Source organism: Scyliorhinus torazame, chromosome 5 (genome assembly GCF_047496885.1).
Source record: "Scyliorhinus torazame isolate Kashiwa2021f chromosome 5, sScyTor2.1, whole genome shotgun sequence".
In the NCBI taxonomy this organism is placed as follows: domain Eukaryota; kingdom Metazoa; phylum Chordata; class Chondrichthyes; order Carcharhiniformes; family Scyliorhinidae; genus Scyliorhinus; species Scyliorhinus torazame.
In genome coordinates, this window is record NC_092711.1 from 195,037,575 (window position 1) to 195,064,230 (window position 26,656).

Consider the following 26,656-nt stretch of genomic DNA (forward strand, 5'->3'; position numbering starts at 1 on the left):
GAAATATATTCGATTGAAACATACAAGATCTTGAGGGACCTCGTCAGGGTTCATGTTGGAGAAGTCTGGAACTAGGTGTCTCTGCTTAAAATTAAGGGGTCGTCCATTTAGGACAATGAGGAGGAGAATTACTTTTCTGTCCGAGGATTGAGAAGCTTTGGAATTCTGCCTCACAATGCAGTGGAGTCTTTGAATATTTTGAAGCCAAAGCTCGACAGTGGACATGGAGAGGATGTTTCCACTTGTAAGAAAAACTAGAACCATCTCAAATTAAAGGGACGATCCTTTAAAACAGAGATGAGGTGAAATTTCTTCAGCCAGAGGGTGGTGAATCTGTGGAACTCTTTGCCGCAAAAGGCTGTGGAGGCCAATTCACTGAGTGTCTTTAAGACAGAGATAGATAGGTTCTTGATTAATAAGGGGATCAGGGGTTATGGGGAGAAGGCAGGAGAATGGGATGAGAAAATATCAGCCATGATTGAATGGCGGAGCAGACTCGATGGGCCAAGTGGCCTAATTCTTTTCCTATGTCTTTTGATAGAATCTTGAGCAACAATGGGGTGAAAGGTTATCGAGGGGAGGTAGGAATGCGGGGTTGTTACAATCAGATCAGCCATGATCTTATTGAATGGTGAAGCAGGCTCGAGGAGCCAAGTGGTCTACTCCTGCTCCTAATTCGTATGTTTGCATCACATCATCCTCAATGTGGAGAATCATGGTGTAAATAAGTTATTTGTCACAGCCCTCAGTGTCAAACTTCGCGAGCTCTTCTTTTTAATAATTATCAAACACTTCAATGTAAAGGCTGGAAGTGTTAATCTGCAGGAGAATCCTTAGTGTTTTAAGGACACGAGGAGGAGGAGGAGTGGAACATTCAGCCCCTCAAACCTGCTTCACCTTTCAATAATATCATGGCTAGTGATTATCTCAAGACTACTTTCACACATTACCCTCAAATCCCTTAATTCACTTCATGCCTGGAAATCTATTATCTCAGTGTTCAATATAATCATTGATGAAGCATCTACAGCTCTCAGGAATAAACAATTCCAAAGATTCACAACCCTCCCAGTGGACAAATTTCTTATCACAGTCCTAGAACTGTGACCCCTGGTTCCAGGCTGGCCAGCCAGGTGAAATAGCCTCTCAACATCTCACCTACCAGTCCTCAAATAATGCCATACATTTTAACAAGATTACCTCTCAATTCTCCAAACGCCAGAAAATATAGATCCATTCAACTCAATGTCTCTTCACAGGACAACTCCTTCACCCCATCTTTGCGAGGTTTATGATTTATGAGTTCTTTCAGAAACAGGACATTTGAGCTTCTAATTCCAAATCAGCAAACAACAGTTCCTCAAATTTTCTATCACCTGTGACCAGGGCATTCTGTTACAATTATTGTAACTGCTCCTGGATTGAGGCTACTCGCAATTTTGGGTTTCCCCTCTGCAAGTTTCCATGTTCACAGCTGAATCAGTTTGTGTTTCAGATTGTGGTGCAGGCTGAACATGTTGCCTTTATTCACCACCCTGTCTGGGTTTCGCCCAGTCGAGCATTAAATCTAAATTGTGAGGAATAACTTCCTTGAGAAATTTTGGGAAACCAACCACATTCATGCGTCAGAGACAACAAACAGCAAACTGCTAGCTCAGCATAAAACTGTTCTTTGTAAAAGTTAATTGGGGGGAATACATCAAGGTTAAAAGACCCAGGAACATAACTGAGTCAATAATAACCAAACTCTGGCAATAACAAAATCACTCATAAAATAAAGACTGTTCCATTCAGTTGCCTCCCTGGTGCCATGATCGCTTTTGATACAAGTGGCTGCAGAACATTCTTGGTGAAGGCATCTGAGAGAAAGCCTCAATTACGAGAAGATTTCAAAGTGTGTTCTTCAAGATTGGATTTGTTTTTGTTCTGCGTACAGTCCAGATAGATCATTCCATACATGAAAAAGGAACATAGGGCATACATAAATACACAATGTAAATACATAGACACAGGCATCGGGTGAAGCATACAGGAGTGTAGTGCTACTCAGTAGAGAAGATGTGTGAAGAAACCAGTTCAGTCCTCAAGAGGGTCGTTTAGGTGTCTGATAATAGCGGGGAAGAAGCTGTTTTTGAATCTGTTAGTGGTTCTCAGACTTCTGTATATCCTGCTTGATGGAAGAAGTTGGAAGAGTGAGTAAGCTGGGTGGAAAGGGTCTTTGATTATGCTGCCCGCTTTCCCAAGGCAGCAGGAGTTATAGATGGAGTCAATGGATGGAAGGCGGGTTCGCGTGATGGATTGGGCTGTGTTCATAACTCTCTGTAGGGTCATATGGTCTTGGGCCGAGCAGTTGCGATACCAGACTAGGATCGCTGACATCAAGGGAGAGATTGTTGTTGTTACACTACTCAGAATACCACTCCACTAGGTTCTCTATCTCACTCCTGTATTTTGACTCATTGTCGTTCGAGATCCACTACGGTCGTGTTATCAGCAAAGCTGTAGATGGAGTTGGAGCCAAATTTTGCTTCACAGACATGTGTGTACAGGGAGTATAGTAGGGTGCTAAAGTATGCAGCCTTGCGGGGTCCCGGTATTGAGGACTATCGTCGAGGAGGTATTGTTGATTATCCTTACTGATTGCGGTCTATGGGTCAGAAAGTCGAGGATCCAGTTGTAGAGTGAGGAGCCAAGTCCTAGGTTTTGGAGCTTTGATTATGATCTTGGCTGGGATTATGGTGTTGAAGACGAAGCTGTAGTTAACGAATAGAAGTCTAACGTTGGAGTCCTTGTTGTCGAGATGCTCGAGAGATGAGTGCAGGACCAGGGAGATGGCGTCTGCTATGGACCAGTTGTGGCGGTATGCGAATTGCAGTGGATCGAGGCATTCTGGGAGGATGGAGTTGATGTATCTCATGACCAACCTCTCGAAGCACTTCATAACGATCGATGTCAAGGAAACCGGACGATAGTAGTTGAGGCACGTTACCTGGTTTTCATGTCGCATTACATTCATCCCCCACCATCTGGCCTGCGAAATCCTACCAACTGTCCTGGCTTTACACAATTCACACCTCTTTAACCTGGGGTTACCCCATCTCTGGATCTGTAAAGATTTAATCACCTGCTAATGCTCGCATTCCAAGCATTGTCTGGCATCTTTGAATCTGTCTATATATATGTTTCTGAGGAAGGAGCAGCGCTCAGAAAGCTAGTGACATCGAAACAAACCTGTTGGATTTTAATCTGGTGTTGTAAGACTTCTTACTGTGCTCACCGCAGTCCAACGCCGGCATCTCCACATCATGGTTTTTCTTAGTAAGATGGTGGTCTTCTTGAATGAGGTGGGGACCTCAGAACGGAGTAGGGAAAGGTTCAAGATGTCCGCAAGCACATAAAGAACAAAGAACAATACAGCACAGGAACAGGCCTTTCGGCCCTCCAAGCCTCGACCGGTCATGATACCAACCTTTGCCAAAACCCTCAGCACTTCCTTGTGCGGTATTCCTCTATACACATCCTATCCATGTGTTGTCAAGATGCCTTTTGAACGCCGTTAATTTATCTGCTTCCACAACCTAACCTGACAATGCTTTGCAGGCCTCACCACCCTCTGCGTAAAAAAACTGCCTCGCACATTTCCTCTAAACTTTGCCCCACGGACCTTAAACCTATGCCCCCTAGTGACTGACCTCTCCACCCTGGGAAAGAATGCCTGCCCATCCACTCTATCCTTGCCCCTCATAATCTTGTAGACCTCTATCAGGTCACCCCTCAACCTCCGCCTTTTAATGAAAACAGTCCGGGTCTATTCAGCCTCTCCAGAGAGCTAACACCCTCCAGACCAGGCAACATCCTGGTAAACTTCCTCTGCACCCTCTCCAAAGCCTCCACATCATTCTGGTAGTGTGGCAACATTCCAAGTGCGATCTTACCAAGGTTCTATACAACTGTAGCATGACTTGCCAGTTTTTATACTCTATGCTCTGTCCAATGAAGGCAAGCATTCAGTATGCTTTCTTGACTACCTTGTCCAATTGTGTTGCCACCTTCAAAGATCTGTGGACCAGCACGCCAGATCTCTCTGACTTTTTATATTCCGAAGAGTTTTACCATTTACGGTATATTTCCCTTTGATGTTAGACCTACCAAAATGCATTAACTCACATTTGTCCGGATTAAACTCCATTTGCCATTTCTCTGCCCAAGACTCCAACCTATCTATGTCCTGCTGCATCTTCTTTTTTTAAAATAAATTTAGAGTACCCAATTATTTTTTTCCCCAATTAAGGGGCAATTTAGTGTGGCCAAACCACCTACCCTGCATTTCTTTGGGTTGTGGGGGTGAAACCCACGCAGACATGGGGAGAATGTGCAAACTCCACACGGACAGTGACCCAGGGCTGAGGTTCGAACCTGGGCCCTCAGCGCCGCAGTCCCAGTGCTAACCACTGCGCTACATGCTGCCCAGTCCTGCTGTATCTTCTGACAATCCACCAAACTTTCTGCGACTCCATCAACCTTGGTGTCATCCGCGAACTTACTAATCAGACCGGCTACATTTTCCTCCAAATCATTTTTGTACACCACAAACAACAGAGGCCCCAGCACCGATCCCTGTGGAACACCACTAGTCACAACCTTCCAATCAGATAAACACCCTTCTACTATCCTTGGCCTTCTGTGACCGAGCCAGTTCTGTGTCCATCTTACCGCCTCACCTTTGATCCTGTCTGACTTCACCTTTTGTACAGTCTGCCATGAGGCACCTTGTCAAAGGCTTATATGAGGTCCATGTAAACAACATCAACCACCTTTGTTACCTCCTCAAAAAACACGATCCAGTTAGTGAGGCACGACCTCCCCTTCACAAAACCATGCTGTCTATCGTTCATGAGTCCATTTGTTTCCAATGGGTATAAATCCCGTCCCTGAGAATTCTTCCAATAATTTACCTCCTACCGATGTGAGGCTCACCGGCCTCTAGTTTCCAGGATTATCCCTGCTACCTTTCTTAAACAGCGGTACTATATTAGCTATTCTCCAGTCCTCTGGGATTTCATCTGCAGCCAATGAGGATACAAAGATGTCAGTCAAGGCCCCAGCAATTTCCTCCCTTGCTTCCCTCAGTATTCTGGGATAAATCCCATCCGGTCCAGGAGACTTATCTACCTCAATATCTTTTAAAAGTCCCAATACCTCCTCCTTTTCAATGTTAACATGATCCAGACTGTCCACACACCATACCCAAGAATCAACTTCCACAGGTCCCCATGAACACTGATGCAAAGTATTCATTTAGTACCTCGCCCATTTCCTCTGGCTCAACACATAGATCCCCCCACTGTCCTTAAGTGGTCCAATCCTTTCTCCGGCCACCATCTTGCTTTTTACATATGAATAAAAATCTTTGGGATTCACCTTAATCCTACTTGCCAAGGACTTTTCATGACCCCCTCCTAGCCCTCCTGATTTCCCGCTTCTGTGCCATCCTACTTTCTCTATACTCCAAGGATTTTGACTGTTCCCACCCTTCTAAACACTACAAAAGTCTCCTTTTTCTTTTTGAAGAGGTTCACAATATCCCTCGTTATCCAAGTCTCGCTAAACTTCCCATACTTATCTTTTATTCTCTCAGGAACGTGACTTTCCTGAATCCTAATCAGCTGTCGCTTGAAAGACTCCCACACGTCAGATGATGATTTACTATCCAGCAGCCGCACCCAATCCAAATTCTTCAATTCCTGTCTAATGTTATCGTAACATCTGCCAGCTGGTCCGCGCAGGATCCAAGTGCATGATCAGGGACCAAGTGCTTTCTGAGGGTTCACTGTCAGGATGGTCAATTTGACTTCAGAAGCTGTGGTGGTAGATATGGGTCTGACTTAGGCTGCTGGGGCAGTTGACAGTAGCTTAATGGTTTCCCGCTTGAGCACAGAAAGCATTGAGTTCATCGGGATGGGGGCGCTGCTGCCGGAGATTCTACTCGCCTTTGCTTTGTAGCCTTTTATGTTGTTTTAAACCTTGCCACAACTGACGAGAGTCCGTGACGTTGGTCTGTGACTCTAGCTTGGTCTGATATTTCTCTTGACAGCCCTGATGACTTTGCGAGGTCGTACCTGGATTTCTTGTATAGTTCTGGGTCGCCTGTCTTGAACGTCTCAGACCTGGCCTTCAGTCGGGAGTCAATCTCCTGGTTAATCCATGGTTTCTGGTTTGGAGTGGAGTTTGGAAACCCTTGTGTGAAAGCCAGTGAGCCCAGTTGTCCTACAGTGAAAAAGCATCTGGGGGGATTTGAAGAGAAACCCACAGATGATATTTGGCGAGACATCTGCCACTTGGTTTCAGGTGTGGCTGCGTCTGACCATAGATCACCGATTGGTTTACATGGACCATGTATTTACTGAGACCATTAAAGTAGAGAATATTTTGTAACCTATATAATCCTTATACATCTGTACATACCTGTAAAAGTATGGTGAGATGAAGGAGTAGTGTATTACAGCTCATCTTTTCTTATGGAATAAATCTTGCATTAAAAGTCAGTCATAGAATCATAGAATTCCTACAGTGCAGAGGAGGCCGTTCGGCCCATCGAGTCTGCACCGACCCTCTGAAAAAGCACCCTACTTAGGCCCAGCCCCCACCCGATCCGCTTAACCGGCACATCCTTTTTTTTACCTCTTCCCTTACAACAGTAAAACTTAGTTACTAAACCCCCCACCCACTCCTGCCAACAGCTAAGTGACCAGCACTTTAAAGTACAATATAAACGGCCGCCATCGCGCACTCACCCAGGGTGCCAGAACAAGGGGACTTGAGGAAAAAACATTTTACCCAGAGGGTTGTGGGAGTTTGGAGCTCGCTGCCTCAAAGGGTGGTGGTGGCAGAGACCCTCATAACATTTAAGAAGTATTTAGATGCGCACTTGCGATCCCAAGGCAAACAAGGCTATGAGCCAAGTGCTGGGAAATGGAATTAGAATAGTTAGTGGGTGTTTTTGACCGGTGCAGACCCAATGGGCCAAAGGGCCTTTTCTGTGCTGTATGATGGCAAAACCCTTCCACTGACTCACAGTAAAATTAACCTTTCCAAAGTGTTAAAAATGCCATCAAGTCACCCAGCCATGCCATGGTGCTTGGCAGTGTAGTTGGCTGACAGCCCATGAGGATTAGGTTCCATGCTACAGTGAGGCAAAGGTCAGGACATCAGCTCCTGTCCAGAGTTGCAGCACAAACAAATCCCCAAAGTCTCAAAAAAGGACTTCCAGAACCCCACATGCTTTGAGCACGACCACATGTGCACATGATGCGCTGGGCCCCCCAGACTCCGATCATATCTATCATTCACCCCCTCAAAAATCGACTCAGAACCCCACTTTCAGCTGGAGGAGACTCAGCCTTGTACAGGATGAGGTTGTGTTTGCTCAGCGTCTGACTCCAAACCTCTTCCTCTAAGATCAGTTCCAGATCCTCCATCCACTTGGCCTTAATGCCCTCAACAGACCCCGTCTCCTCCCTCACCATCCTCTGGTATATAACCGACGTGCAGGCCACGTCCGATCTGCTATTTTGGTAAAAGGTCTTAATTACCTCATTTACCTTCTCCTGATCTGAGACCAGCCCCCCATCCCGTGCCCTAATCTGTGCAATCTCCCTCTCAGCCAGTTTCCTCAGTTGATATGCCAGGAGCTGACTTGTCTTCTCCCCATATTCGAAAATAGCCCTTTTAGCTCGCCTCAGCTGTCGTATTGCTAAATCTGTAGTGATCAAATTAAACTGCGTTTGAGCTTTCTCCTCTCCTCTAATAGTTCTGGGGTTGGGCAGTCTGCATACTTATGATCTACCTCTATAATATTGTCTACTAGTTTTTCCTGCTCCCTCCTTGCTTCCAGCTCCACATGGGCCTTGAAAGATATAATTTCTCTCCTAATTACAACCTTCAGCGTTTCCCATAGTGTCGAGGGAGAGATCTCCCCATTGTCATTATTTAAAATATAATCCCCGAGATCCTTGCACAGAACACAATGTCCACCAGCAGACCCACATCCAGACCTTTTCAATGTCCTTTGCGTACTCAAGGGCCATTAAACGTGGGGCATGGTCAGAAATGACCACCGCCAAGTCCTCAGATTTCTTCACCCCTGCCACGAGAGCTCGATTTATGACAAAATAGTAAATCCTGGAAAAAACATTATGTACGGAGGTGAAGAACGAGAACTGATTTTCTCCCGGGTGTCCGAATCGCCAAGGGTCTGTCCACACCCGCCCTGTTTTTTTCCATCAAAGTCTTAGCCATATCCCCCAGGGCCAACTATCTTGGCCTAGAAACATCTACCTTTGGGTCTACCGCACAATTCATGTCTCCTCCCATAATAAGCTGCTGGGTTTCTTGATCCGGTATCCTTGCCAGCAGCTGTTTCATTAACATTGTATCATCCCAATTTGAGGTAAATACATTCACCAACACCACCTGTATCCCTTCTAACACCCCAGTTACTATAATATACCTTCCTCCTGCATCTGCTCTTATCTTCTTCAAAGGATTAATAGGGATTGCCACTCCCCAGGCCTTATCAAATCCGAGTAGAAAACGTGGCTCACCCAAACCTTCCGAAGACGCGCCTGATCCCGCTCATGCCCCATTCTACCAGTGCCCATGCTACCAGTGAGGCAAAGGCCAGGACGTCAGCCACTGTCCCGAGTTCCAGCACAAACAAAACCCCAAAAATCGCCACCAATGCGCAAGGCTCCAACCCAATGTTCAGGATTACCGACATGGTCTCTCCAGAAGCCCACATGCTTTGAGCACAGCCATAACATGTGCACATGATGCGCCGGGGCCCCCCAGAAACCTATCACATCTATCACCCACCCCTTCAAAAACCGTCCTTCTAGACCCATCGAGCTGAACCAAACTAGTCCAATAAGTCGCAGCCACATCCCCCACTTCACCCCCGTTAACTAGCTAACTTTTTAGTGCTAGTAAGGTGACCACCCAACTCCAAGTCCCACCTATTCCTTAACTATCGCCTTCATTTCTGCCCCAAGGTCGTTTCTCCCCCCGATCCTCTTTCCCGCCCATGATAAACAAAGGCCTTAAACTAAGGAAAGACACACCATCTCCCCACCGTCCCAACAACTATAAACCCATAAAGAAGGATAATCTTGTGAAAAAAACGAACTGAGGAAACAACCCCACCATTAACCCAACTCAACTCATAACAACATGAATATGAACAATAGAAACAGTAAAGTATTAACACCCAACCAACCAACATTCCTCAAGTCGTCTCCAGACCACGATCTCTGATAAAATCTCGGCCTGCTCAGCAGTTTCAAAATAGATATCTTTTGAGTCAAACGTAACCCTTGGCTTCGCTGGGTACACAACCCAAAATTGCACTTCTCAATTGAACAAGACCGTCTTCACCTTATTGAATGCCCCTTGTCATTTCGCCAGTTCCGTGCCAACGTCCTGGTCAATCCTTACCATGTTGCCATCCCAGTTGATGTTTCGGGCTTTCTTGACCTATTCCAGAACCGGCTCCCTTCTCTGGAAACTACAAACCCGAATGATCACCGCTCGAGGCTCATGCGGTCGCAGATTCTGCCTCAAGGCCGTCGACCTCCAGCACAACAAATACCTCATCGCCGTTCATCAACTGGGAGAACTTCACAGCAAGGTATTCAGTCGGCCTTAAACCATCAACTCCCTCGGGCAGACCCACCAGCCTCAGGTTCATGCATATGCACATGGACCTATTTTACAAATCATCCAGCTGGTCTGATTGGTAAGTTTGCGGACGACACAAAGGTTGGTGGAATTGCGGATAACGATGTCAGAGGATGCAACAGGATACAGATCGGTTAGGGACTGGGCGAAGAGATGACAAATGTGAGGTTTTGCATTTTGAAAGGTCTGCTACAGGTGGGAAATATGCAGTAAATGGCAGAACTCTTAAGAGTACTGACAGGCAGAGGGATCTGGGTGTGCCTGTCCACAGGTCACTGAAAGTGACAACACAGGTGGCGAAGGTAGTCAAGAAGGCATATGGCATGCTTGCCTCCATCGGACAGGGCATTAAGCATAAAAATTGGTAAGTCATGCTGCAGCTCTATAGAACCTTAGTTAGGCCACACTTGGAATATAGTGTTCAATTCCGGTCGCCACACTACCAGAAGGATGTGGAGGCTTTGGAGAGGGTGCAGAAGAGGTTTACCAGGATGTTGTTTGGTATGAAGGGCATTAGCTATGAGGAGAGGTATGGTAAAATTAGTTTGTTCTCAGTGGAACGACAGAGGTTGAGGAGCGACCTGATACAAGTCCTCAAAATAATGACGGGCATGATGAGACTGGATAGTCAGCTTTGTTACATTTGTCAAACATGATTTACCTCATAAATCCATTTTAATTTTTCTAATCCCATTGATATTTTCTAAGTGTTCTCTTATCACATCCTAATAGACTAGAGCATCTTCCCCACTTCCGATGTTAGGCTAACCGGTCTGTAACTCCCTCCCTTTGAATACATGGTGGTCAGTTTTCACAAAAGAGGTTGATGCAGAAGTTGCAGTTAAGGAGGAGTGTGAAATATTGGATGTGGTAAACCTGGGGAGAGAGGAAGCATTAAGGGGATTAGAATCCTTCACAGCAGATAAATCACCAGGGCCGGATGATGAAATGTATCCCAGGATGTCAAACAAAACCAGGGAAGAGATTGTGGAGGTCTGACCAGCATTCTCCAATCCTCACTGGACACAGGTTTGGAATCAGAGGATTGGAAGACAGCTGTTGTTGTAACTTTGTTCAAAAATTGAGTGAGAGGTGGCTTGGATCACTGTCTGTGCGGAGTCTGTACGTTCTCCCCGTGTCTGCATGGGTTTCCTCCGAGTGCTCCAGTTTCCTCCCACAAGTCCCGAAAGACATGCTGTTAGGTAATTTGCTCATTCTGAATTCTCCCGCTGTACCCAAACAGGTGCCAGTATGTGGCGACTAGGGGCTTTTCACAGTGGCTTCACGGCAGTGTTAATGTAAGCCTACTTGTGACAATAATAAAGATTATTATTATTAGATAGAGCGAATAATTACAGGCCAGTCCTTCTGACCTTGGGTCATGGACAAATTATTGGAATTAATTCTGTTAATGCAAACTGGTTAGAAATGTAGCTCGGGCAGCACAGTGGCACAGTGGGTTAGCCCTGCTGCCTCATGGCGCCGAGGTCCCAGGTTCGATCCCGGCTCTGGGTCACTGTCCGTGTGGAGTTTGTACATTTTCCCCGAGTTTGAGGAATTGAACAAACGAATGTGATATAAAATAGTTAGTTCAAATATTAGTTACAAAATGTGGATGTGATCAGTCTAATAGTAGTAAGTTCACAGACAAAGGATTTCAGAAAGCATGGCAAGGATGGGGAAAAGGATGCTGGGTAACAAGAGGCCCAGGGTTAAGGAATGCGAAGTGAGCAAATCAGGATGTATGGCCAGGTCAGGAGGGGTATAGGATGACCTATGGGAATCTTGTATGTGAAACCTGATGCCATTTGAAGGTATTTGCAGAGATCTCTTTGTCTCCGACCTCACTCGGTTCCTAGGGTTTCAGAAGACAGCTTGTAGTTAAAATAAATAATACTATACCTACAAATCCATCTCGAGTTTTATTGAGGCCAGACTGACGGGTAAAGAATTCAATATTGTCATTTGGTGCCAAAACCCAGGATTTCTCCAGACGGTCACTGGCCCGCTGCGAAATCAGAATTAGACTGATGTTGGACAAGGAAAGTGGAAATGGGCCCACAATGTGAGTAGCTGGAAAACGACCACATTGATTTTCCCCTCTTCTCATGGTCTGATTGGTCTGGTCACTCGCGGTTGGTACGGAAAGATTGTCTCGACGAAATCAAAGGTCAGTCTGGGGATGAGAAAATTAAACTGATGGGATATCATAATATTGATAGTTCAGTTTTGGGTTAATTGTGGAACTGATGGGACATCGGAAAGATGGTTTAGTTCCACGAGTGTTTTTGATGAACTGATGGGACATCGGAAAGATGGTTCAGTTCCACGAGTGTTTTTGATGAACTGATGGGACATCGGAAAGATGGTTCAGTTCCACGAGTGTTTTTGATGAACTGATGGGACATCGGAAAGATGGTTCAGTTCCACGAGTGTTTTTGATGAACTGATGGGACATCGGCAGGACAGTTCAGTTCCACAAGTGTTTTTAAAACTATAGTTGATTAAGCTAAAATTGTATCCTTGGACTGTAGTGACGAGAAACGCAGTCTTGAGGACTAACATGCAGCATCCAGTTCTATGGATGCGTCTTTGTTTTGAAATTTATCCAAGCAATTCCCCATAATCTCTAACTATAGAGATTATGGGGAATTGCTTGGATAAATTTCAAAACAAAGACGCATCCATAGAACTGGATGCTGCATGTTAGTTAAAGCAGAAGTCTCTCAAAGGGTTAACAGCAGCCAAAGTTAAAGACTACAAACAGTGCTTCACACACGGGCATTGAGATAACAGGCAGCCTGTGGTGTAATCGGATACCTTTCTTTCGAGTCAGTGAAACTCCAGCAAAGTTACGTTTTGAATTAATTAAAGGAAACCAGTGGGTTTCTCCACCTGTTTGATAAAAGTTAATTATTTTAGCAAGCAATTGACTGAAATTGCAAGAATCTTAAGTTTGAATTACTTGAAATAATGTTTATTTCATTTTATTTGTGAATTAATAGAAACTTAAAAGAAACTCACTGACACCATTTTAAAAAGTGCAAATCTGGAGATGACAGTTGACTGTGCTCCCGTGTAAATCACCGCAGCTGCCTGCTCCCTCATTGATAGCAGCCAACATTTTTGTGAATGTAAGAAAAACTTGTTAAAAGAAAAATTGTTAAGATGAAGAATTAATTAAGTTGTTAAAGTTAGACAAATTTGTGTTAAGCGAATCTTAAATTCAGTTCTGAGTTGAGATCAGAACTAAGTGTGCAGTTTGCAGTAATTCAATTTGAATTTTCAAACATTTTAAGTTATAAAAGAAACCTGTTAAAACCTTTTTAAATAACTTTGCCAAGTAGCAAAAATTGCCATTGGTTATAAATAGGCAAATAAATAAATTAATTAAAAAGAGCCAAAGTATGAAAGCTAAAGAGTTAATTGGATTATGGAGACAATATTGTCAAGAGAGGGATAAGATCATGTTATTAAGTTGGCAAGAAAATGCGCTTAAAATGGGGATTCCAATTAGTGAAGGGGGAACCAGAAAACTCTGGAGATCTTGAAAAAGGAGTGTGCATTTTTTTAAAAAGCGCAAGTAAAGAGGGAGACACCTAGCGGGGCAGACTCGAGTAAAAAAATTGGCTACGTAGTTCAATGGCTGGCCTTGCATTGACAGAGGCAGATGATGACCTAGAGAATTGGACCATGTCGAGTGGAGTCCCGACTGCACCGGTAGCATTGTCTGCACTAATTCCAGAACCACCAGGGTATCATAATTTATATCCAGTCACTGCTCCCCAGATTCAACTCATGCCAGCCTCTCCAGTCCCTTCGGCTAATAGTTTGGGCTCTATTTCTGCACCGTCACCGTCTGTTAGAGAAGGGGAGATCTGCTCCACAAGCCCAGTTAGCTCTAGGACCCGATCTCGGACAATGAGAGAGGGGCCTGATCCTATCCAGAAACAATTACGCAAACCACCTAGATCCCTTAAGACCGATATAGTAGGACAGAAAAGTTTGAGAACAAAGAAAGAGGATGGGAATGGTTCTGAGGAGCATGAGCTCCCCCTAATGGAAGGGAAGGACGTCAAAGTCTTTGAAGAGCCAAGGGAATCTGCTAAAACGCCCCCTAGTGAGACTCTGAGACAGTTGCTGATTAGGAAAATACCCAACCCTGATGTTGCAACAGCAGCAGCCCAGCCCACGATAGACGTTTATTTCCCATAGAGACCCAGTGAGATGATGCTGCAATCCCAGACAGGAAGAAATCTCCTGCTGTTTTCGTGGACTATCTGAGAACTACCATCTCAGTTTATCAAGCTGATTAAAGGGACCTCTGGGCACTAGTCCAGCAGGTTTTATCCCCAGCAGAGTACCCCAGTCACCTCAACCACTTGAATTATGCTAGCCATGCCGCACTTCAGCAAGCCCATGCCTTGGACGATGATAGACGGGCACAAATCCTGAGTGTGTTGAATGCCACATCTCAAAAGCCCATAAACATCTCTGCTATCTTAGACCTCAAACCTAAAAAGACTGAATAGCCAGAGGAATTTCTGGAACGCTTTAATGAAATTTACCGTGGGCAGTCAGGCGACTTGCTTTACCAAAATGGTCAGAATTCCCCTCAATATTGTGCTATGTTAATGCATTGCCTACCACCTTCCGTGGCTACTGCCGTGAAATGAAATAACATGAATTGGACAGAGAACGACCCTTCCCAGATGGCCCGGCGTCAGATTTTATTGGAAGGAGGGTGTAAGCCAGGAAGGAGGCTCAGTTACAAAGATTAAGACTGAATATGTAATGAAAAAGGATGATCTGAGACCCCAACCAGCGGCAGATATAGAGGGAACAATGCATGTTTTAATTGTGGCCGCACAGATCACTGGCATCAGGAATGCTCCTTTAAAAGACGGGCAGCAGAAGGAGACTACCCGACCCAAAGGAGGGGGTACCCACTCAGAGGAGGACAGACGAGGGACACCGACTACTCCCAGGCAAACCCTTTCCCAACACAAGATTGATTAGTTAATTTAGTGTTAAGGACTCTCCAATCGGACAGGGAACCTATCATCTCTCTGCAGACAGGAGATCAACATTACCCATTTGTAATCGACACTGGAGTAGCTATGTCTTCAGTGCAATCAGAACTTCGACTACCACTATCCGACCACACCCAGCATTTGTCGGGGCCCCAAGGACAGGTGTGTGAGTATCCTATTTCTGAACCTGTGACAGTCACTTATGAGAATAAGTCTACAGATCATCAGTTTGTGGTGACTACTGGATTGGACTGTAACTTGTTGACCCGAAATTTACTGTGTATCTTCCAGCTACAGCTAGAGGGCGGAGATGAAGGGGTAACGGTTCAATTATGGAGGATGAGACAACAGTGCTATATTTCTATTACACCCCAGTGGTGGACGTTAGACATTGAACATTCACTGCACCACGTTACCATGGCCTATGACAGAACCGGACAAAACAGGGAGTTGGAGGACAAATACCAGCCGTTAATTGGGACCGAATGACCAGTCAAGATTACAGCCACAGTCATGGGAAAAGGTACAGCCGATTTTGTTACAATACCACCACATTTATGGGCACAGTCAGCTTCTGTAGGCCCTCATATTACACGTCAGGTCCACGACCAGTACCATGCCAAAGATCTGGGGCCTATGGTCAGGAGGACAGTGGATCATTCAGACCCAACAGAGTACGCACTTCAAGTCATGCCAGACGGCACTTCCATAAAATATTTTGAGGTCCCTGAAACGATTAGCACTCGACGTCAGCATCACCTGGGACATTACGTTTTGGAATATGTCAACCCACAGCTCTGGAAGAATAGGGGATTTCTTACCTTGGCCGGCACGGAAATATCCCACCGGGGTTTAGTTAATGACCTACTGCAGGCCCTCCATATGCCCGCGCAGATTTCCGTCATTAAATGCGCTGCCCATACAAACGGTAAGACCCCAGTTGACGTTGGTAATGAACGAGCAGACTGTGCAGCGCCGGCAGCCGCGCAAATTCAGCAAGTGATGGTGCCTAAAATATTAGGTCAGACTAAACGTTCTGCAATAAATAGGTCTGCCTCTGACAAGCCACTGCCAACCATCCAAGACGTCATAAGGTTACAGGAGGACGCTCCTGAGAGTGATAAACAATTGTGGAAACGGTCTGGTTGTACATATGATTCTGTTTCTTCTTTATGGACCACGCCAGCACATCTGACTTATATGTCTGAGGTACTGACTTTATAGGTCATCGAATGTGCACACTTTGCAACTCATTGTGGGGCTCGGGGGACTAGTGATTTGTTGCTGGACACTTGGTGGCACCCTAAATGCAGGGGCTGGCCCAGAGTATCAGTAATCGGTGTTTGATTTGTCAGCAATATAACACCGGCAAAGGTATCCCTTGTGGTATGAGGCAAACCCCGTTGCCCATCGGTCCCTTTATACGCTCCAAATGGATTACATTGAGTTAGAACAAAGAACAAAGAAATGTACAGCACAGGAACAGGCCCTTCGGCCCTCCAAGCCTGTGCCGACCATGCTGCCCGACTAAACTACAATCTTCTACACATCCTGGGTCCGTATCCCTCTATCCCCATCCTATTCATGTATTTGTCAAGATGCCCCTTAAATGTCACTATCGTCCCTGCTTCCACCACCTCCTCCGGTAGCGAGTACCAGGCACCCACTACCCTGTGTAAAAAACTTGCCTTGTACATCTACTCTAAACCTTGCCCCTCTCACCTTAAACCTATGCCCCCTAGTAATTCACCCCTCTACCCCGGGGAAAAGCCTCTGACTATCCACTCTGTCTATGCCCCTCATAATTTTGTAGATCTCTATCAGGTCGCCCCTCAACCTCCTTTGTTCCAGTGAGAAAAAACCGAGTTTATTCAACCACTCCCCATAGCTAATGCCCTCCATACCAGGCAACATTCTGGTAAATCTCTTCTGCACCCTCTCTAAAGCCTCCACATCCTTCTGGTAGTGAGGTGACCAGAATTGAACACTATACTCAAGTGTGGCCTAACTAAGGTTCTATACAGCTGCAACATGACTTGCCAATTCTTATACTCAATGCCCCGGCCAATGAAGGAAAGCATGCCGTATGCCTTCTTGACTACCTTCTCAACCTGTGTTGCCCCTTTCAGTGACCTGTGGACCTGTACTCCTAGATCTCTTTGACTTTCAATACTCTTGAGGGTTCTACCATTCACTGTATATTCCCTACCTGCATTAGACCTTCCAAAATGCATTACCTCACATTTATCCGGATTAAACTCCATCTGCCATCTCTCCGCCCAAGTCTCCAAACAATCTAAATCCGGCTGTATCCTCTGACAGTCCTCATCGCTATCCGCAATTCCACCAACCTTTGTGTCGTCTGCAAACTTACTAATCAGACCAGTTACATTTTCCTCCAAATCATTTATATATACTACAAACAGCAAAGGTCCCAGCACTGATCCCTGTGGAACACTACTGGTCACAGCCCTCCAATTAGAAAAGCATCCTTCCATTGCTACTCTCTGCCTTCTATGACCGAGGCAGTTCTGTATCCACCTTGCCAGCTCACCCCTGATCCCGTGTGACTTCACCTTTTGTACTAGTCTACCATGAGGGACCTTGTCAAAGGCCTTACTAAAGTCCATATAGACAACATCCACTGCCCTACCTGCATCAATCATCTTTGTGACCTCCTCGAAATACTCTATCAAGTTAGTGAGACACGACCTCCCCTTCACAAAACCATGCTGCCTCTCACTAATACGTCCATTTGCTTCCAAATGGGAGTAGATCCTGTCTGAAAGAATTCTCTCCAGTAATTTCCCTACCACTGAAGTAAGGCTCACCGGCCTGTAGTTTCCTGGATTATCCTTGCTACCCTGCTTAAACAGAGGAACAACATTGGCTATTCTCCAGTCCTCCGGGACATCACCTGAAGACAGTGAGGATCCAAAGATTTCTGTCAAGGCCTCAGCAATTTCCTCTCCAGCCTCCTTCAGTATTCTGGGGTAGATCCCATCAGGCCCTGGGGACGTATCTACCTTAATATTTTTTAAGACACCCAACACCTCGTCTTTTTGGATCTCAATGTGACCCAGGCTATCTACACACCCTTCTCCAGACTCAACATCTACCAATTTCTTCTCTTTGGTGAATACTGATGCAAAGTATTCATTTAGTACCTCGCCCATTTCCTCTGGCTCCACACATTGATTCCCTTGCCTATCCTTCAGTGGGCCAACCCTTTCCCTGGCTACCCTCTTGCCTTTTATGTACGTGTAAAAAGCCTTGGGATTTTCCTTAACCCTATTTGCCAATGACTTTTCGTGACCCCTTCTAGCCCTCCTGACTCCTTGCTTAAGTTCCATCCTACTTTCCTTATATTCCACACAGGCTTTGTCTGGTCCCAGCCTTTTAGCCCTGACAAATGCCTCCTTTTTCTTTTTGACGAGGCCTACAATATCTCTCGTTATCCAAGGTTCCCGAAAATTGCCGTATTTATCCTTCTTCCTCACAGGAACATGCCGGTCCTGAATTCCTTTCAACTGACACTTGAAAGCCTCCCACATGTCAGATGTTGATTTGCCCTCAAACAGCCGCCCCCAATCTATGTTCTTCAGTTCCCGCCTAATATTGTTATAATTAGCCTTCCCCCAATTTAGCACATTCATCCTTGGACCACTCTTATCCTTGTCCACCAGTACTTTAAAACTTACTGAATTGTGGTCACTGTTCCCGAAATGCTCCCCTACTGAAACATCTACCACCTGGCCGGGCTCATTCCCCAATACCATGTCCAGTACCGCCCCTTCCCTAGTTGGACTGTCTACATATTGTTTTAAGAAGCCCTCCTGGATGCTCCTTACAAACTCTGCCCCGTCTAAGCCCCTGGCACTAAGTGAGTCCCAGTCAATATTGGGGAAGTTGAAGTCTCCCATCACCACAACCCTTTTGTTTTTACTCTTTTCCAAAATCTGTCTACCTATCTGCTCCTCTATCTCCCGCTGGCTGTTGGGAGGCCTGTAGTAAACCCCCAACATTGTGACTGCACCCTTCTTATTCCTGATCTCTACCCATATAGCCTCACTGCCCTCTGAGGTGTCCTCCCGCAGTACAGCTGTGATATTCTCCCTAACCAGTAGCGCAACTCCGCCACCCCTTTTACATCCCCCTCTATCCCGCCTGAAACATCTAAATCCTGGAACGTTTAGCTGCCAATCCTGCCCTTCCCTCAACCAGGTCTCTGTAATGGCAACAACATCATAGTTCCAAGTACTAATCCAAGCTCTAAGTTCATCTGCCTTACCCGTAATACTTCTTGCATTAAAACATATGCACTTCAGGCCACCAGACCCGCTGTGTTCAGCAACTTCTCCCTGTCTGCTCTCCCTCAGAGTCCCACTGTCCCTATTCCCTAGTTCTCCCTCAATGCTCTCACCTTCTGACCTATTGCTCCCGTGCCCAACCCCCGACCATACTAGTTTAAACCCTCCCGTGTGACACTAGCAAACCTCGCGGCCAGGATATTTATGCCTCTCCAGTTTAGATGCAACCCATCCTTCTTATATAGGTCACACCTGCCCCGGAAGAGCTCCCAGTGGTTGGAAAGGTGTCAATGTTATAAATATGTTTTGGTTATTGTGGATGTGTTCAGCAGATGGGTTGAGGCGTATCCGACTACCGATAATAAAGCTGCTACTGTGGTTAAAGTTCTGATGCGGGAAATCATTCCCCAGTACGGCACACCAGCTCAGTTGAGTTCTGATAATGGGCCTCATTTTCTTGGACAGATTAACCTGCCTCCCTTCCCCAGCGCTGTTTTACGTGTGGAGCATGATGGGGTGGCTACGTACCGCCTGTGTAATCTTCGGCCTCGCCTCGCTTGGAGTGACATCGGCTACGGAAATGGAAAAGGGAAATATCATCTACACCTGCAACCCCAACCAAACTACAAGGACATTTCACTTATGCAGAGGTGACGTTCTTCGCTGCCCCCATATATGAGGACATGGTATCGACTCATGGAAGGTCATCAGGTTAACGGACAATGCAGGACTCATGAAGCAATTGCACCGGTCCCGGCGATGGGAAGGGAACATTACATGGACATTGCCTTGTTTTTGGAGTACATGTAAATTTGATTTTGGATGTGTTAAGATTGGTGCCATAAAGGTAAAGTCAGGCCGTTGTGAGAGAGAGAGGGGGACTAGAGAGAGGATGGAGTGTGTGAGAAGGGGAGTACACCTAGAATGTAGGTTATCAGGAGATATACTTCATTCATTTAGGACTGAGGGAAACCTGGGTAAAATGCAGGGTGCACTGGAACAGATAGAAGCCCCTAGAATCTTGGCTGTTCGGACCCACGAGGGTGCAGCGGATGACGGGGGGCTGCAACAGGAATTGGAAATGCAGCGACGAATCTTCTTAGATGAGGGGCCATAACTACCGGTTGGACAGATAGGTTATCATGAAATGATAAAAGGAGGGAATGAGGAATTGAACAAACGAATGTGATATAAAATAGTTAGTTCAAATATTAGTTACAGTAATGTGGATGTGATCAGTCTAATAGTAGTAAGTTCACAGACAAAGGATTTCAGAAAGCATGGCAAGGATGGGGAAAAGGTTGCCCAGGGTTAAGGAATGCGAAGTGAGCCAATCAGGATGTATGGCCAGGTCAGGAGGGGTATAGGATGACCTATGGGAATCTTGTATGTGAAACTTGATGCCATTTGAATGTATTTGCAGAGATCTCTTTGTCTCCGACCTCACTCGGTTCCTAGGGTTTCAGAAGACAGCTTGTGTGTTCTGAAGCTCATTATGAAGCGAGTCAGACTTACAAGTGAGTTAAAATAAATAATACTATAACCTACAAATCCATCTCGAGTGTTATTGAGGCCAGACTGATGGGTAAAGAATTCAATAGTATTGTTTGCGTGGATTTCGCCCCCACAACCCAAAGATGTGTAGGTGGACTGGTCACGCTATATTGCCCCTTAATTGGAAAAAATGAATTGGTACTCTAAATTTATTTTTAAAAAGGAAAGTAGCTCAATGGCAGGAAACAATAGGTAATGTTTAATGGGTGTGTTTGCGACTGAACAGCTATTTCCAGCAGGGTTCCACGGGGCTTAGTACATGATAACGCTACTTGTCATGGTATATATTAATGATTTGGACATAAATGTAGGGGATGAACAAGATGTTTGTGGCAGGAAGTGGGTGGCACAGTGGTTAGCACAGTTGCCTCACACACCAGGCGCCTGGGATCAATTCCAATCTTGGAGCCGTCAAACAAGGCAAAGGATTGCACAATCGGTGGGAAGATACTGAGAGGTGAAGAGGAATGAGGGAGCTTAGAGTGAATGTCCACAGATACCTGAAAATAGGACAGGTCGATAAGATGGTTGAGAAGTAATGTGGAACTGCTTCTAGTCAGCTCGTTACAGAAAGGATGTAATTGCAAAAGAGAGGGTACAGAGATGATTAACCACGTTGCCAGGACTGGAAAATTGAAGCTATGAGCAAATTTGGGTAGGCTGAGGTTGTTCCCCTTGGAACAGAGCATATTGAGAGGAGGTTTGATTGAGGCATGTAAGGTGCCTGGATAGAGTGGATGGGAAGGACCTATTTTCCTTCGCATGGATGTCAATGACTAGAGGGCATAGATTTAATTGATTGGTAGAAGGATCAGAGGGGAGATGAGGGGGGACAAAATCATCCAATGGGTGGTAGAGCTCTGGAACTCACTGCCTGAAAGGGTAGAAGAGGTGGCAGACTCATTAGTTAGCTGGCATAGCCAACAAAGACACGATGGCACATTGGTTAGCACTGCTGCCTCACAGCATCAGGACCCAGTTTCGATTCCAGCCTTGGGTGACTCTGTGTATGGAGTTTGCACATTCTCCCCGAGTCTGCCGGGGATTCCCCCGGATGCTTCGGTTTCCTCCCACAGGTCAAAGATGCACAAGTTAGGTGGGTTGGCTATTCTCAATGTACAGGGTTACATGGATAGGAAGGGGGAGCAGGCTTAGGTAGAGTGTTATTTTGGACGGTTAGTGCAGACTCGATGGGTCAAATGGCCTCCTTCTCCACTGGAGGGATTTTAGGATTCTAGATGGGCAGGGTGGCCTCCTTCAGTACCGCACATTTTTCTACAGTTTTGAAATATCTGAAAGGGATGTATGCAGGGAATGTAGGTATCGGGCTGGGGAGTGGCAGGACATAAATTGCTCTTGAGGAAAGCCACATGGACACGATGGGCTGAATGACCTTCTTCTGTGCAATCACAATTCCACGGCCAGTCACAATTCGCAACTCTACTTTCCATTTGATAACCCATCCCATCTTCTCCTGGCATTCCTTTATCCAAAATTCTCCTGAAGTCTCTTATACCGCCGCACAATATACCCCCCCCCCCCATACATCTAAAGGCAAACATTCCTGTGCCCCTGCCTCCATATCCAACATCTTAGCAGAAAGGTCCATCTTGTACTGGTGGTACACATATAATTATGAACCTCCGCACCACACCTCCCATCACCATCAAACTCGACTCCAATCCCAGTGAAAAATGAATTGAAATATGCTTGACTATTTTCTCCATCAATACAAAATGGCCTTCTCGTAATCCAAATAATTCCACCTTTTTGCACGAAGAGTGTCAAAAAGAACTAGCATTCAGGGAACACAGTCTGCAGCTGTAGGCTGTATCATTGCAACAACTTCAGGAGAGGACAGCAGAAAATAGCATAAACTGATCGATAGTATTACTACTATATTGAATATTTCAATACTTACCCTCCATAAACCTCTGGTACCCTCTTGCTGGTAGATATTAATAAAGTTACCAATCATACTCCCCTGACACAGACCACTTTGAGCCTGCATCCGAATCTAAAAAGAGAATCAAACAGTTACACTGTATCAGTAGTCAGCCAGGAGAACCAGTGGATTGGCGATTACTCATTGTGTGTTTATTATGGATAACGGATAATTCATCCACAGCAATGAATTATAATAATTCCTCTTCGTGAGAGAAAATTGGGCAGAGATGTGATTCTCATTCCACAAATAAAGATGGTACAGAGCTGTTACTGTGTCTGTCGTTCAGCTCCCAGAGCTGTTACTGTGTCTGTCGTTCAGCTCCCAGAGCTGTTACTGTGCCTGTTATTCAGCTCCCAGAGCTGTAACTGTGCCTGCCGTTCAGCTCTCAAAGCTGTAACTGTGCCTGCCGTTCAGCTCTCAAAGCTGTAACTGTGTCTGTCGTTCAGCTCCCAGAGCTGTAACTGTGTCTGTCGTCCAGCTCCCAGAGCTGTAACTGTGTCTGTCGTTCAGCTCCCAGAGCTGTAACTGTGTCTGTCGTTCAGCTCCCAGAGCTGTTACTGTCTCTGTCGTCCAGCTCCCAGAGCTGTTCGTGTGCCTGTCGTTCAACTCCCAGAGCTGTAACTGTGTCTGTCGTTCAGCTCCCAGAGCTGTAACTGCTTGTTGCTCAGCATTCAGACTTGGTGATTATGCACTGAAGTCTGTACTCAACTATGGCAACTGAGTTCAGCATGTGAAAGCCAAGGTAACAACATAGATCTTCCATTTTAAGATACACAAAAGACTTCAAAACATCTTAGGAATCTGAAGAAAGAAAAACTAATAACAGACAAAATGAGGAGATGCCGGCGTTGGACTGGGGTGAGCACAGTAAGAAGTCTTACAACACCAGCTTAAAGTCCAACAGGTTTGTTTCAAACACTAGCTTTCGGAGTAAAACATAGAACATAGAACATAGAAAATACAGCACAGAACAGGCCCTTCGGCCCACGATGTTGTGCCGAACCTTTGTCCTAGATTAATCATAGATAATCATTGAATTTACAGTGCAGAAGGAGGCCATTCGGCCCTTTGAGTCTGCACCGGCTCTTGGAAAGAGCACCCTACCCAAACTCAACACCTCCACCCAACACCAAGGGCAATTTGGACATTAAGGGCAATTTTTCATTGGCCAATTCACCTAACCCACACATCTTTGGACTGTGGGAGGAAACGGGAGCACCCGGAGGAAACCCACGCAGACACGGGGAGGACGTGCAGACTCCGCACAGACAGTGACCCAAGCCGGAATCGAACCTGGGACCCTGGAGCTGTGAAGCAATTGTGCTATCCACAATGCTACCGTGCTGCCCTTGAGAACAAATAAATCTACACTATATCATTTTACCGTAATCCATGTACCTATCCAATAGCTGCTTGAAGGTCCCTAATGTTTCCGACTCAACTACTTCCACAGGCAGTGCATTCCATGCCCCCACTACTCTCTGGGTAAAGAACCTACCTCTGATATCCCTCCTATATCTTCCACCTTTCACCTTAAATTTATGTCCCCTTGTAATGGTTTGTTCCACCCGGGGAAAAAGTCTCTGACTGTCTACTCTATCTATTCCCCTGATCATCTTATAAACCTCTATCAAGTCGCCCCTCATCCTTCTCCGTTCTAATGAGAAAAGGCCTAGCACCCTCAACCTTTCCTCGTAAGACCTACTCTCCATTCCAGGCAACATCCTGGTAAATCTTCTTTGCACCTTTTCCAAAGCTTCCACATCCTTCCTAAAATGAGGCGACCAAAACTGTACACAGTAATCCAAATGTGGCCTGACCAAAGTTTTGTACAGTTGCATCATCACCTCACGGCTCTTAAATTCAATCCCTCTGTTAATGAACGCGAGCACACCATAGGCCTTCTTCACAGCTCTATCCACTTGAGTGGCAACTTTCAAAGATGTATGAACATAGACCCCAAGATCTCTCTGCTCCTCCACATTGCCAAGAACTCTACCGTTAACCCTGTATTCCGCATTATTATTTGTCCTTCCAAAATGGACAACCTCACACTTTTCAGGGTTAAACTCCATCTGCCACTTCTCAGCCCAGCTCTGCATCCTATCTATGTCTCTTTGCAGCCGACAACAGCCCTCCTTACTATCCACAACTCCACCAATCTTCGTATCGTCTGCAAATTTACTGACCGACCCTTCAACTCCCTCATCCAAGTCATTAATGAAAATCACAAACAGCAGAGGACCCAGAACTGATCCCTGCGGTACGCCACTGGTAACTGGGATCCAGGCTGAATATTTGCCATCCACCACCACTCTCTGACTTCTATCGGTTAGCCAGTTCGTTATCCAACTGGCCAAATTTCCCACTATCCCATGCCTCCTTACTTTCTGCATAAGCCTACCAGTGGGAACTTTATCAAATGCCTTACTAAAATCCATGTACACTACATCCACTGCTTTACCTTCATCCACATGCTTGGTCACCTCCTCAAAGAATTCAATAAGATTTCTAAGGCAAGACCTACCCCTCACAAATCCGTGCTGACTATCCCTAATCAAGCAGTGTCTTTCCAGATGCTCAGAAATCCTATCCTTCAGTACCCTTTCCGTTACTTTGCCTACCACCAAAGTAAGACTAACTGGCCTGTAATTCCCAGGGTTATCCCTAGTCCCTTTTTTGAACAGGGGCACGACATTCGCCACTCTCCAATCCCCTGGTACCACCCCTGTTGACAGTGAGGACGAAAAGATCATTGCCAACGGCTCTGCAATTTCATCTCTTGCTTCCCATAGAATCCTTGGATATATCCCGTCAGGCCCGGGGGACTTGTCTATCCTCAAGTTTTTCAAAATGCCCAACACATCTTCCTTCCTAACAAGTATTTCCTCGAGCTTACCAATCTGTTTCACACTGTCCTCTCCAACAATATCGCCCCTCTCATTTGTAAATACAGAAGAAAAGTATTCGTTCAAGACCTCTCCTATCTCTTCAGACTCGATACACAATCTCCCGATACTGTCCTTGATCGGACCTACCCTCGCTCTAGTCATTCTCATATTTCTCACATATGTGTAAAAGGCCTTGGGGTTTTCCTTGATCCTACCCGCCAAAGATTGTTCATGCCCTCTCTTAGCTCTCCTAATCCCTTTCTTCAGTTCCCTCCTGGCTATCTTGTATCCCTCCAATGCCCTGTCTGAACCTTGTTTCCTCAGCCTTACATAAGTCACCTTTTTCCTCTTAACAAGACATTCAACCTCTCTTGTCAACCATGGTTCCCTCACTGGACCATCTCTTCCCTGCCTGACAGGGACATACATATCAAGGACACATAGCACCTGTTCCTTGAACAAGTTCCACATTTCACTTGTGTCCTTCCTTGACAGCCTATGTTCCCAACTTATGCACTTCAATTCTTGTCTGACAACATCGTATTTACCCTTCCCCCAATTGTAAACCTTGCCCTGTTGCACGTACCTATCCCTCTCCATTACTAAAGTGAAAGTCACAGAATTGTGGTCACTATCTCCAAAATGCTCCCCCACTAACAAATCTATCACTTGCCCTGGTTCATTACCCAGTACTAAATCCAATATTGCCCCTCCTCTGGTCGGACAATCTACATACTGTGTTAGAAAAGCTTCCTGGACACACTGCACAAACACCACCCCATCCAAACTATTTGATCTAAAGAGTTTCCACTCAATAGCTGCCATCTCCAGCTCCTCCAAGACCGAGTTAGGGAACTGGAGCTAGAGTTGGAAGAACTTCGGATCATTCGGGAGGCAGAAGGGGTCATAGATAGCAGCTTCAGGGAATTAGTTACACCAAAGATTGGAGATAGGTGGGTAACTGTAAGAGGGACTGGGAAAAAGCAGTCAGTGCAGGGATCCCCTGCGGTCGTTCCCCTGAGAAACAAGTATACCGCTTTGGATACTTGTGGGGGGGACGACTTACCAGGGGTAAGCCATGGGGTACGGGCCTCTGGCACGGAGTCTGTCCCTGTTGCTCAGAAGGGAAGGGGGGAGAGGAGCAGAGCATTAGTAATTGGGGACTCTATAGTCAGGGGCACAGAT

General features: G+C 45.7%; 1 protein-coding gene across 1 annotated transcript in view; it reads right to left on the reverse strand.

Moving 5' to 3' along the window:
• The window catches only part of slc25a14 (solute carrier family 25 member 14), an 84,027-nt gene that overhangs the window by 24,029 nt on the left and 33,342 nt on the right, over positions 1 to 26,656 (reverse strand). Inside the window, exon 6 of the mRNA XM_072504951.1 lies at positions 22,554 to 22,649. Within this exon, the coding sequence (XP_072361052.1) occupies positions 22,554 to 22,649 (96 nt within the window). The remainder of the gene's footprint in view (positions 1 to 22,553; positions 22,650 to 26,656) is intronic.